Here is a 13,129-nt window from a genome sequence, read left to right on the forward strand (position 1 = left end):
AGCAAACTTGGGTCTCACAGCTCAAGGTCCTTAAACGCGACAGTGGTTCCCGAAAACTCTGTAGGTCATTGGACCCACGTCAAAAGAGCTAAAAAGGGCCAGGCGTCACAGTCCAAGTTGAACATCCCAGCTGCTGAACGGAAGTCAACTGGTGATCTGGTCGCACAGTCTACCCCGAGGGTTGTCCGTCCGGTCATCAAAGAGCCAAGGATTCATAAACGTGCTTCGACCCCCAAACAACAGGGTGCTAAACCTGAACGCACCGGAAAACCTGAGATGACAGTAACGGTTCTTGATGACTCTCTCATAGTCATGAACTTCAAAGACAACCCTGACCTTCCTCTCAGCTTGCAGGACAAAAATGATAGGATGCTCTGGGGAGAGTTGAGCAAAAACTTGGACTTTCAAGAATAGAGCCTTTGACAGTCACACGGCTCACCCGGGGAAAGGAATCTAAGCATCAAAATCACCCGAGGCTACTCCGTGTAACACGTAAGAATGCTACCGACGTAGAGGATGTCTTGCTAGCGAGTCATTTACTGAAATCAGATGGGAATGTAAGAATACTGCCTGACATACCTTATTCTGAGCGCAATCTCATCCGGAACATCCCCAAAGAAACTCGCGATCAGTTTTTCCGCGGGAGGAATATAATCGTGCAAGGTATATCGGAAAAAACTGACCCTACTCAATCAAAGACTGACATCAGGGAATGGAAATTCATCAAACAGTCCTTGAGGCTCAAAAACGTACTGACTCAGCATGTGACGAGACTAGCCAAGAGGGATGGTGATTCTAGACCCTGTCTAATGAAGATAACCTTCCCATCTTCCCATATGGCGGCTGCAACTCTGGAAGAATTTCATGCCAACAGACGTCGACTGCCACCTGGAATCCACATGCACTCGGATAGGCCATACCAAGCTAGGACCAAACACAAAGGCAAGTTGGAGCTGATCATTCCACTCGTGAACTGTCTAGACGATAAAAAACGTGTAAAGGACAGGGCCTATCACCTCGGCAAACCTCATACAGGTGGGCTACTTGTCCATTCACATAAGGCTCATACAGACAAACAGGAAGAAGCTCAAGCGTTTCAAATTGAAAGCATAAACTGCTTATATATTAACACCGCGAGTCTACCAAACAAATTGGATGAACTACGGGAACTTATCAATGCTAATAAGGCCCATCTGATAGGAATATCTGAAACCTGGATATCTCAGTTCTCAGACCATGAGTTAGCATTACCCGGGATGTCTTTGTTCCGCAATGACAGAAAATCAGGATTTGGGGGCGGCGTAGCTGTTTACATACGTTCTTGCTTGGAGGTGCATCAAGTTCATAACCTCGAGTTTAACAATCTTGAGGAATCTATATGGTGCTCTGTAAGATTGTCAAGTACTTCGAGGTGTCTAGTCGGAGTCATTTACAGGAAGCCAACTGCCGACATCGAGTACGATAGTCGTACGCTGGAAGGACTATCCCGCTCTACTCGTCTCGGTTTCACACACATCCTGACCCTAGAGTCAACTTCGCGGAACACACGTATACTGGAGGCGACAACCCAATTGAAGCTCGATTCTTCAACCTCATCGATGACTTGGGATTGTTCGAAAATGCGAGGTCGGCAACTCGTTGGAGAAACAGTCAGACACCATCGCGCTTAGACTGTGTATTCACAAACGGAGAATTTCTAGTTGACAGCCAATCAATCCTGGCTCCCCTAGGAAAAAGCGATCATGCCGTCATAGCCTTCAGTTTTGTCAGCAAAACTAAGCTAAGATACCCCACCAATAACTTGCGTTGGAATTTTAAACGGTTAAATGTGCCAGCTCTACACGACTATCTACAACAGGTGGTTTGGGATGCTCACCCCCAACTCGACGTGGACGGTCATTGGGACTTCTTACTGCACACGCTTTTACGTGCTACAAACCATTCAGTTCCTCAAACGGTTCGCAAAGGCTGCAAGCCACCTACAATAATAAAGAATATTACTCCCAAACATTTCAACCGACCGAGATTAACTTTACTGACGACAGTTTCATCTGCAATTCCACAGAACTTTCCGAAGTGAACCTAAGCGCTGACTTAGTGTTCCGGAATCTGCAGCACTTAAGATTAGACACTGCTCCTGGCCCGGACATGGTCCATTCCGCCATACTGAGGGAAGCAGCCTCAATCTTGGCAACGCTGCTTAGCGTGATGTTCTCACACTCGCTAAGTCAAGGAAAACTACCGGAAAATTGGAAGCTGGCTCACATCACACCAATTTTTAAAGGAGGTCGACGCAGCGAACCTTCAAGTTACCGACCGGTGGCTCTCCTCTCCATACCCTCAAAAATCATGGAGTCCTTGATATGCGATGGTATAAATGACTATTTACTGTCCTCAAATTTCTTCTCACCCCAACAGCATGGTTTCAGGAAGGGTCACTCTTGTGTGGGTGACCTGCTGACTGCGGTGGACAAATGTACAAGCATCCTCGATTACAAGGGGAAGGTTGATATCATCTACCTAGATTCCTCAAAAGCTTCTGATAAGGTTAACCATACATGTCTTATCAATAGTCTCAAACGATTGGGTATCAGACCACCTCTAATCGATTGGCTCACTTCATACCTGAAAAATCGACATTTTAAGGTCAGGGTTAATTTCACTTTATCTCAGGCTATGGAATGTCCTAGTGGGGTCCCCCAGGGCTCAGCACTAGGGCCTCTTCTCTTCTTGATCTACATAAATGATCTTCCTCAACAGGCAACGTCAGACTTATCACTTTTTGTCGACGACGTGAAACTTTGGAGAGAGATACGCAACCAAGACGATACACAGGCACTTCAGGAGGATCTGACTCGACTTCAAAGTTGGGCAGACGATAACGGACTTACCTTTAACACTTCAAAGTGTAAAGTAGTCCATCTGCGACATGTCGCAGACTACAGTTATAACTTAGGTAACTCCTCTCTAGTAGTATCCCAAGTCGAAAAAGATTTAGGAGTCCTGGTACTCTACGATTTAAAGTCTTACGCTAACTGCGACAAAAATGCCTTCCGAGCAAACCTTGCACTGGTAACACTGAAGCGCATTTTGGGCCAGTTTGACGGAAGAACTTTCCTCACAATCTTCAATATTTTCATTTGTCTCCAACTAGAGTACGGAAACATAGTATTTCCCCCCCTCATTCCAAAACGATAAGGACACCCTGGAGCGTATCCAAAGGCGAGCCGCGAAATCAGTTCGAGGACTCAAATTTAAACCTTACGAAGAGCGCCTTCATTCACTTAACCTTTACCCATTAGAGTATAGGCGTCTTAGAGGTGATCTTCTGATGGCTTATAGTAACCTTAACACTTCTGGACATCCTCTCAAACACCTACTTAAGCTTAGTTCCAACACTAACCTAAGAGGTAACACTTAGAAACTGGATACACAACATAGCAGAGTAGACTGTAGACTCAACTTCTACTCCTTAAGAGTTTTCAAATGCTGGAATTCGCTGCCGAGCGAGCTAGTCCAAGCAACTTCCCAGGAGTCCTTTAAGAGGCAACTTGATCTATTCTTGAGGACTAAGGATAGTATCACACCATGATTTACAAATTTCTTTTCCTCTTTTATTGTTAACATACCTAGGTTCCTGCCTGGAGGATTTGGTGATCCCCTGCTTCTAGACACGGAAGCCTGTTAAGCGAAAGTTTCTTCTATTCCGTCCACAACCATTTAAACCATTTGAACATTCCGCGGTTATCAAAACGTACGTTACGGTTCAGCGTGCAAATGCCATAAGGCTCCGTTGTATGTATGTAATTAGTACACAGAAAATAATAACTTTGTAGCTTTTTCCTCAACATGGTAACCATCTCTTTTCCACTGGGCTTGATCTGGAAGTATGACCGTACACATTAAGTGATACGTGTCTTGTAAATGTACCCATGGGTACATTGCAAGCTCTCAACTTTGGGGAAATCCCCAGGTCTGGGAAAATTTTGGGTTTTGGGTCTCATTTCTCAAAAATTTGCTATAGCGGCTTCTCCAAAATGGGCCAAATTTTCCCCAAAATTGGCAGCTCGGGTACAGATTGATTATTAACAATGTCATGTCCATGACAAACTTACTTTGTGAATAGTTTTTGATATTATTTGCATTTATTCTGTTAATTTTCAGTATGTTCATTTAAAAACACGTGTGTCAGTCTTTCTGACAAAAATCATTGTTAATAACATGTTCCTGCTGTAGGTTGTAAGTATGATCATCGTCTACACAAACCTGAAGAAAATTAACCAGCAAATTTAGTCGAAAATCGGGCTACTTGGAGTAGATTTCAAGATATCTTCTCCCTAGGAAGACGTTTCTACTGTTCTCTACTTCCTCATTTTCGTTTTTCTGGGTATTTTTTACCCGTAACCTTTTTTTTAACTAATCCAAACCGATTATCGAAACTGAACCCAAAATGCAACAAGCTCATTATGGGATACGAAGCTGTATATCAGGGTGTTTATTCCAACCGCTTGTGATGTAATACGTAAATACATGTGAGAAAATACACTTTTTCTTACCTTAAAACTTGACAGTAAAGTTGCTTTATGCCTTTCTTTTTACGAACTAATTCTTTCTTCCTGCATTACATCCTTATGCACGGGCTTCCTTTTATATATTACAACCACTGGAGTAACTACTTCCATGAATTCGGTGCTTATCTTGTTGTGTTAATGAGGTATGGTGACCTATAGTGATGCATATATGTGCCTGGTTCTATATTGTAGCTGACTGATATATAAAGGGAAAGTCGTCAGGTTCCACTTCTAAATAAAATTCAGTGTCATAAAGAAGTCAATTATAAGTGGATTCCTATCACATGATATTATATGATAACTGCTTGGCAATGAATAACATGACTGTCTGAACGATAGGAAACGGACCGGACAAATAACTCAGATTCACTTTGACTCAGCTACGGATCGATAGGAATAAAATACAATGAAATAGAATATAAAATATAAGGTCCAGCTTATAAGACTAGGTCGTTATTATTATACGCGTCTGGTCTGTGAGATCATCGATTTAATTAGTTGGAAACTTGAAACATTCCCCCTCAAACTAGTGATGCTTTTAGCATTCCAAGTCATAATGTCTATTTTAAATTGTTCTTCTATATGTTTCTCGAGTCATCTATCCGAAACGATTTTTTGTTTCTTTGTGTTGCAATGTGGTCATCACCAGAATGCCCTAATCACAGTACACAACATTTCATTCTTGTCTTTTTTCAGATTGTACTATTTGTTTCTACTGAAACTACTTTGAATATTTAGATGGCACTGGTGGGTTATATTAACTCTCAAACCCCTGGACATATTTTAAACTATTCTGAAAGCTTTTTTGGAGGAAATCTCATCACCTTCCCAAATGTGAAACCACCACCTGTAGACAAAATACAATGTATGGTTTGCCGTAAAACTATGGACTTTATTATGCAGTTATATTGTCCGATTGGCGATTCAAAATATCACAGAACACTTTATATTTTTGTATGCATAAATGGTCCTTGTCAATCCAGTGGAAACAACTGGAAGGTCTTGCGTTCACAATACTTTATAAAATTCGATCAGAATTCTCAGTCGAAACCATGCACAAATTGGTGTGCTGAATATGAAAATGATAGTTCTGATGGAGAAAGTTGGGGTCAAGATGCTGATAAAAGTTCGGAAGTACGTTGAACATTGATATCTTTTGTATTCGACTTGAATGTCACCACTTCATAAAAATGATGGTGCCTAGATCCTTGAATGTTGGACACTGGGGTGGTGTTTTTTTTATATATCTAGTTTAATATTACTTCGTCCTAATGTTAATTATAAGTAAAAACAATTATCTTTGGTCTAGCCATATCTTATTAGTACTAAAATATTTGTTAGACTTAATGAGGTCCCTAACTAAATGTTTTCGGGAGGTGATCCACTTATGGGAATAAGTTAATGTGGTTTGGCAACTTTTCTTCTAATCACTCCTATCTTCAACATATCTAGGTTGGAACTAGCGAACTGTGTTAAATAAAATATGAATTTGTTGTTCCGGTAAAAAAATGAGTGGTCGCTAATTAAACAGTTTCTTATTCAATGGTATTTGTCTTTATCACTAAGATTAATGAACCAGATTTTGTTATTTGTGAGTTTAGCAAACCTGTTTATTTATGAACCGTAGTTCAAAGCAGTTACATTTTAATTCAAGTGAATGAAACTTGTCGGTATGTAATATCTGATTAATTATCTTGAGAGAATTGTACTAACGAGTTAGAGTAAATTAAGAGTATCATAACTCCCATAAACAAACATTAGTTATTTTCAATATCTCCACTTTAGATTCAACGTAAAGTTGAAAATTTAAATGAACAATCATCTCTTACTGGTCGCTTTCAATGTTATTCAATTGATATCTACGAAGATACTACTATTGCTACCACTAGTAGTAGTAGTCATACTGCAGAACCTGAAATAGACATAATCAACCATGATGATGACGATATTGAAGTCAAATCCAATTCACCATCAATTAAACACTTCCTATCAAAATGGTCAGAAAAAGTCCTAATCGATAAAGAGTTTGTTGAAGAAGACGATAATACTGGCCCTGAAGCTTTTAGCGATGAATTATTATCTTACATTGCCAACAGAGGAGAGTATGGATGTGAAGATATTCGTTATTGTTGGTCTGGCCAACCTATTTTCAATGGCCTTCCTCCAAGTGATATAGCAAACTATTCAACATGTCATCGATGCGGTTCAGAACGAGTATTTGAACTACAACTTTTCTCTACAATAAATAATTCTCTTCGATTATCTACATTATTAAACGAAGACTACGACGGAGTAAATGTTAGTTGGTTATTAAATATTGTCACAGTATTAATATTTACTTGTCGAGATTCATGTTGGTCACAAACAGCAGATGATTGGGTAGAAGAATGTGTTATAGTTCAAACAGATAAAAATGTAACTAAAATAATCTGTCCGTCATAATAATAATGATTAGTCTGTATATATGTATTATATTGTATATAATCTATTGTCTTAATATTGCCAATAAAATTATAATATGTACCATTAAAATAGCACGCTTTCTTCCTCAATATCCATGTGATAAAATTGTTTCTTACATTTAGTTTGAAAAGTAATTTTCATCGTGAACCCTTGAAAACGAAAATGCAATAGTGAACTGACTATCCTTAGTTTAAAGCCGTTTAGCAACCAACTCTCACGTCTTATCAGATCAAATCGTTGACGTTCAGATATCTCACGAATCATGACACCTAACTACTGTGTAAGATTCTATAAGTCATAGATGTTCTAACTTTGGTCAATTTACTATATGTCCGCATACTTTAGATGCATACTGATGTGAAGTCGCGATTCCGAATAAGATAGCTATCTAAAACTTTATCGTTTCCAGTCTTTGTCTATCAAATGTCAGCCGTAATGGAAATCGCATTCTTTCTCAATTATTAGTAATGTCTTGTCGTGATGCTGTTGAAATTGGAAACAAAAAAACATGCTCCCAATGAGAATTTTTGGCTTAACGTTGTTGAGTATGTATTTGTAGTTGGAATGCATCCAGATAAAATGCACGCCAATCCTAGTCTTTTCCACTAATTATGGCATCGTTACTACTCCTAATACTATGTGAATTGTCTTAAAATAATTTTATCTTGTTGTGCAAATCTGGTACGGCAACTTAAATGGATGCATATATATATCAAGTTCTAGGTTGTGTATGATTGACTGACTGCTATCAATCTGAGCAACAACACTAGGGGATTCATCCAAACAAATATTTAAATCCAATGCATTGCTTCGTTGTGAGACAATAAAGCCTAATTATATGTGACCAACAACTCTATGATTGCCATTCAGCATACAGTGTTAGACTTTAAGTCCATAATACTAACTCACCAACTAAGTATGGATCTCTCTACTTGAAATGAGGCGATACTGATTGTAAGAGCTGCATTAACTTAGTTAAAACAATCTAGACGATTTATGCAACAATAATAAGTATAAATTTCTTGTTACCTCTACATTAATCAATACTGTCCTACTCAGCAGGTAATACAAAATCTGTGAAATAGTAACTCGTTAGAAGCAGGCTCGTACTTTCTCATATCCGGTAGCAACGCTTCTTAGTTAGTGCTGAAAACCATCAGCGTGTTTGGGCTCTGTGACAATGGTTCAATACCTCAAGACACTAACTCGGTAATTTGACATGCACAACAAATTTTGTCCCAGAGAATTTCACATCATGTATTATTTGTTGACGCTAAGATTAGTTGGAAAAAGTAGATAGGTAGTCAGTTTACGACAGCGCCACGGTACAAAAGATAGCTGTGTAAGACTGGGGTTCTGTCGGTTTATCACAACTCCTCAGTTTGGGTTCTAGAAACCAGTTATAGACTCCTATGAAAAATCATGTCACTATGTTTCCTGTTAAATATGTATTTATAACAAAAAGTATAACATTTTGTTTTATTCAAAGATTAATTTATGGGTAACTTCCGGGAACTATTAATAGACTTATATATTATAAGCTTTCATTTGACCTACTGGCTACTCATACAATTTACCATTCTTAAGTTACAATCGCTCACACTCAGCCACTTTTGGCTTGATCTTGTATAATTGATAATTTTTTATTTTATGGTGTGTTGCGATCTGGTTTGCTTGTATATAAACTATGTATGTCTGAAATATATTGTTCATACAATAAAAGCTGAGACTATGTTCCGGACTGAACGAGCACGGCTAGGCGAGAAGTTACTATTTTGAGGACCGATAAGAATTCAGAGTTGACGCAAGGCTGCTAGTGTTGGTTGACTTGACATTGGTTTAGCACAGGAACAAGGTCATGCAATTCGGTATTCTGATTGACGATTTTGTCACGTGGTAACTGAGAGGGGCAAAAGACATAACACATAAAAGACTAATTTGTTTTCTTATCAAAACATAATCGGAAAACATTTCGATGATTAGTGCACTACTACCTATGGCGGTTGTCATCAGTTACTTCATACAAAACATTGGATTTCAAATGTTTTGACGAGCAATAATATTAAATATGGTTTCTAGTCAACCCATATGTACATCAATAAGGATTTATATCATGATCAACATCACGGAACGATCTTCGTTAAGTAAACAGAAAACACTAGGACTGTTCAGCTGTACGCATCGACGACGTTGCTACTACCCACGACTATTGGTCTCGCGTACGAACGCATAAACTTTAAACTGATGAGTCGATACCCAGTAGTCTATGTGTTTAACTTCAATCAATTCGTAAAATCGAGAAAACTACATTCCAATATGCTTGGAGACTAACTACCTAACATTTAAACATGCGTGAACTCGACTGATCTGTTTCTCATTAGAACTACAAAATTACCTTTTGAAATACCTCCCTCGATGAACGCCAGTAGTTATTGGTTGAAGTTAGACATTAACACCGTTGGATGCCGGCTCAGTGGTCTAGTGGTTAAGTGCTCGCGCGCGAAGCCAGTAGGTCCTGGGTTCGAGCCCCACGTGGTGCGGGATCGTGGATGCGCACTGCTGAGGAGTCCCATACTAGGACGAAACGGCCGTCCAGTGCTTCCAGGTTTTCAATGGTGGTCTAGCTTCAACTGACTCATGATTTCAATCTGTGAAAGTTATTTATTTGTTTAAACACATAAAGATTGGTACAAGAAAGCACCAAATAGATACGCGCCACAAATAAATCATTCGATTTGTGCGAGGGCTGGTATACCGCCCGGGTACCCAAACCGAAGCAGGTGATTTTCTTAGTGGGCCATACTCGGAGCCTTTGACCTAAAGGTCTAATCCACAAGGCAGTGGAACAATGTAAGGAGATACAGTTCCATGGTAGCCGGTGACCAACGATTGGTTCATACGCCATTTGTTCCTTCAAGATCCTGAAGCCCATGTGCACCATTGGTTTGGAATCAGTATTTCCCGCCAAACTGATTAAAATGCCAGACATTCACTTTTTGTCCTCTCATTTTCGTAAACAACACCCCCGCCTCGTGAAGGCAGTGAGTAGGATTGTATGCATGTGACAGTGAATTTCGAGAGAGTGAGCTGACTCTCCTCACTCTTGTTCGTACTAAGTCATTTGGGGTCCATACCATAGTTCACTGATTATCGAATTCACATACAAAACGTCAGATTTGGAAAGGTTCATATAATCATAAATAATATTAGATGTCAGTCAGCTACAACGTAGGACCAGGCGCATATATGCATTAGTCCAAATTGCCATACTTCATTAACACAACAAGATGGACACCGGATTCATAAGAGTAGTTAATTCAGAGGTGGTAATATATAAAAGAAAGATTGTATATAAGGATATACTACAGGCATAAAGAATTAGTTCGTAAAAAGAAAGATATGAAGTGATTTTAACCTCACAGTTTAAGGGAAGACAGAGAGTGTATACACCTACGCCATTGCGATCGATTCTGAGCCATGTCACCTAGAGTCTCCAACTATTGGTTACGAAAGTCACGCGGACCCCAACCAAGTAGTCTGCACCTACCAACATGACTCAGATTAGAAGTTAGTGATTTCAAGCACTGATGCCACATTTTGGTTTGGCTGCCTCCAACTTTCTTCCAACCATCCCGAACGCCGGTTATCATTGCACGTCGTGGTAATCGGTGTTCAGGCATACGTAACACGTGGCCCAACCATCTCAGTCGATCAAGATTCACAACCACATCAACTAATTTACCATCGCCATTCCCTAATACCCTGCATTTAACCTCACTATTACTTACCCGGTGATCCTAGCAGACGCCAGTAATATTTCAATATTAGATGTATTCTCTGATTATCAACCTCACAAAATCTACTTATTATCTTTTTTTCTTTAATTTCTAAGATTTAAAAAGAATTTTTTTTTCAAAAAACAAAAAACGGACTATGGAAATTGGAAATAATTTTAATAATCATTATGTAAATAAACACTAACTGAAAAAGATTATCATTAATACTTGTCAAATTATATTATACTTACTATTGTTATTATCACCATCGTGATTATGATTATTAACAGGAGTAAAATTAAGCAAATGAGAAATTGATTATTGAAAGAAATGAACAAGAATAATGAATAATCTTATTATTATTATTATTATTATTATTATTATTATTATTATTATTCATTTATTACATTTGGTCATTAAATTAAAATGAATCAGGAAACAAGATGAAGGACCAAAGGAGTAAGAGAGAGAGAGAGAGAGAGAAAGGGAAACCAAATGGAATGTTACGAGAAAAAGAGTAATATTCATACATACATACATACATACATACATACATACATACATACATACATACATACATACATACATACATACATACATACATACATACATACATACATACATACATACATACAAACAGAAATAAACAAGCAAACAAATAAGCATAGATATTATCAAAATAAACAAATATATATATGTATAAATGTGGATCATAGGAATTGGGTTTTTTCTTTTAAATTTTGTAATTATGATCAATTTGAACAATATATGCATATATATATTGGTTGAATAGAATATCTAGAAGAGGAAAAGTTGGTTCATCTTAAAATTAAACAATGAAGTAAGTTGTCAACAACAACAACAAGAAAAAGAAAAAGAAATATGCTATAATATCGTTCATATTAAGAATAAAATATAAGCGTAGAATATGTGTCTGTTTGGTTATGTATTAAATAGATAGATAGATAGTAGATAGAGACACTTGCGAAGATTAATATTGACAAGGCTACTACTACTACTACTACTCATAATATTAGTAATATCCTGTTCATTGAATACACAATACTCATTGTCTTAAATGGTAATGTATGAAAGAAAAGTGAAAAGAAATATAAGGTAGGTAGGTAGGTAGAAGAATAAAGCAATAAAACGACAATAATAATTATAATAAATGATAATTTACCGGCTTTTATTGCATGTCATTTGTATATCTGTGATAGAATTAAATAATAAATAAATAAGAGATTATAAACAATAATGTATGATGATGTGATGGTGTTTGTCTCCATCAAGTTGTTAACTTTACTAGTGTAGTTGACGAATGCTTTTAATCTATAGTATATTGAATATAAGTATAATTGGTCGAATAATGATAGATATCTTTGTATTTGTACTTTTGCTGTTATTATTATCATCATCATAAGTGTTGTTATATGTGTACATATTGTTGAATATGAGGAAATATAGACTATCTTTCATTGCCACAATGTTTAGGTCATAATACATTGACATTTTTTGCTTACAAGATACTAACACATACACAACAACGACAAGAAGAAGAAGACGAAGAATCAGGAAAACAATTGATTTCTATGATGGTAATGGATTAATCACTTCAACATAATTCACTGGAAAATAACCTTTACGACCATTTAATTCACCTTCAAACCAATTTTCATCAACTCTTAATATTAAACTAATTATATCACCTTCAGAGAATGATAATTCCGATTCATTTTCTGCTTCAAAATCAAATAATGCTTTACAAGATGGTCCTAAAACTATAATAATAATAATAATAATAATAATAATAATAATAATAATAATAATAATAGTGATAAATCAATATGAAATTTGAACATATTTATATAATATCAATGGAGTTATGGTTACTAAGTGAATCGATCAATCTATCTAACTGCGATCAAAAAGTGATATACTTTCGAAACCTATGCTAATTGTATTGGTTTTGAGCAATCAGATAGTATCATAAGTCCTCGCATAAAACCCTTGGTTAAAAACAAACAAACAGTGGATTTACTATGTTATCGATTTAATGAATTAAACTAAGTTATTCAACACTTCCTAGTTTTCAAGTGATGTCTAGTTAGAATCAGTCCTTGATTTAAACTATGAAATACAACAATTTTCACAAAAATCTTCATGCTAATAATAATCAAGCGTCTATTAGTGACTAACTGAGAAGTATTTCTTGGAATTTCGTTAGAAAATCGTAACCACTGAAAGTCCACTACACCAGAGATGAGACAACTATCACCAACGACAATGGATAATAAGATGATAATATCATGAATTTAC

General features: G+C 37.2%; 2 protein-coding genes across 2 annotated transcripts in view; one reads left to right on the forward strand and one right to left on the reverse strand.

Moving 5' to 3' along the window:
- Positions 1 to 3,588: 3,588 nt before the first annotated feature.
- Positions 3,589 to 9,558, forward strand: PDCD2L (programmed cell death protein). The gene is made up of 3 exons (XM_051216547.1): positions 3,589 to 3,795; positions 3,837 to 5,705; positions 6,357 to 9,558. The coding sequence occupies exons 2-3, from the start codon at positions 5,310 to 5,312 to the stop codon at positions 7,011 to 7,013; spliced, it is 1,053 nt and encodes a 350-aa protein (XP_051067144.1). The 5' UTR covers positions 3,589 to 3,795; positions 3,837 to 5,309; the 3' UTR covers positions 7,014 to 9,558.
- Positions 9,559 to 11,154: 1,596 nt separating this feature from the next.
- SH3GL3 (Endophilin-A3) overlaps positions 11,155 to 13,129 on the reverse strand; it is a 55,436-nt gene continuing 53,461 nt past the window's right edge. Inside the window, exon 8 of the mRNA XM_051216548.1 lies at positions 11,155 to 12,591. Within this exon, the coding sequence (XP_051067145.1) occupies positions 12,401 to 12,591 (191 nt within the window). The 3' untranslated portion in view covers positions 11,155 to 12,400. The remainder of the gene's footprint in view (positions 12,592 to 13,129) is intronic.

This window comes from Schistosoma haematobium, chromosome 4 (genome assembly GCF_000699445.3).
Source record: "Schistosoma haematobium chromosome 4, whole genome shotgun sequence".
In the NCBI taxonomy this organism is placed as follows: Eukaryota; Metazoa; Platyhelminthes; class Trematoda; order Strigeidida; family Schistosomatidae; genus Schistosoma; species Schistosoma haematobium.

What these genes read in the sequence shown, in the direction of transcription:
- PDCD2L (XM_051216547.1), top strand. Translation starts at nt 5,310, where the DNA reads ATGGCACTGGTGGGTTATATTAACTCTCAAACCCCTGGACATATTTTA. An exon ending in ATGCTGATAAAAGTTCGGAA is followed by an intron (nt 5,706 to 6,356) that starts GTACGTTGAACA and finishes TCTCCACTTTAG; the next exon opens with ATTCAACGTAAAGTTGAAAA.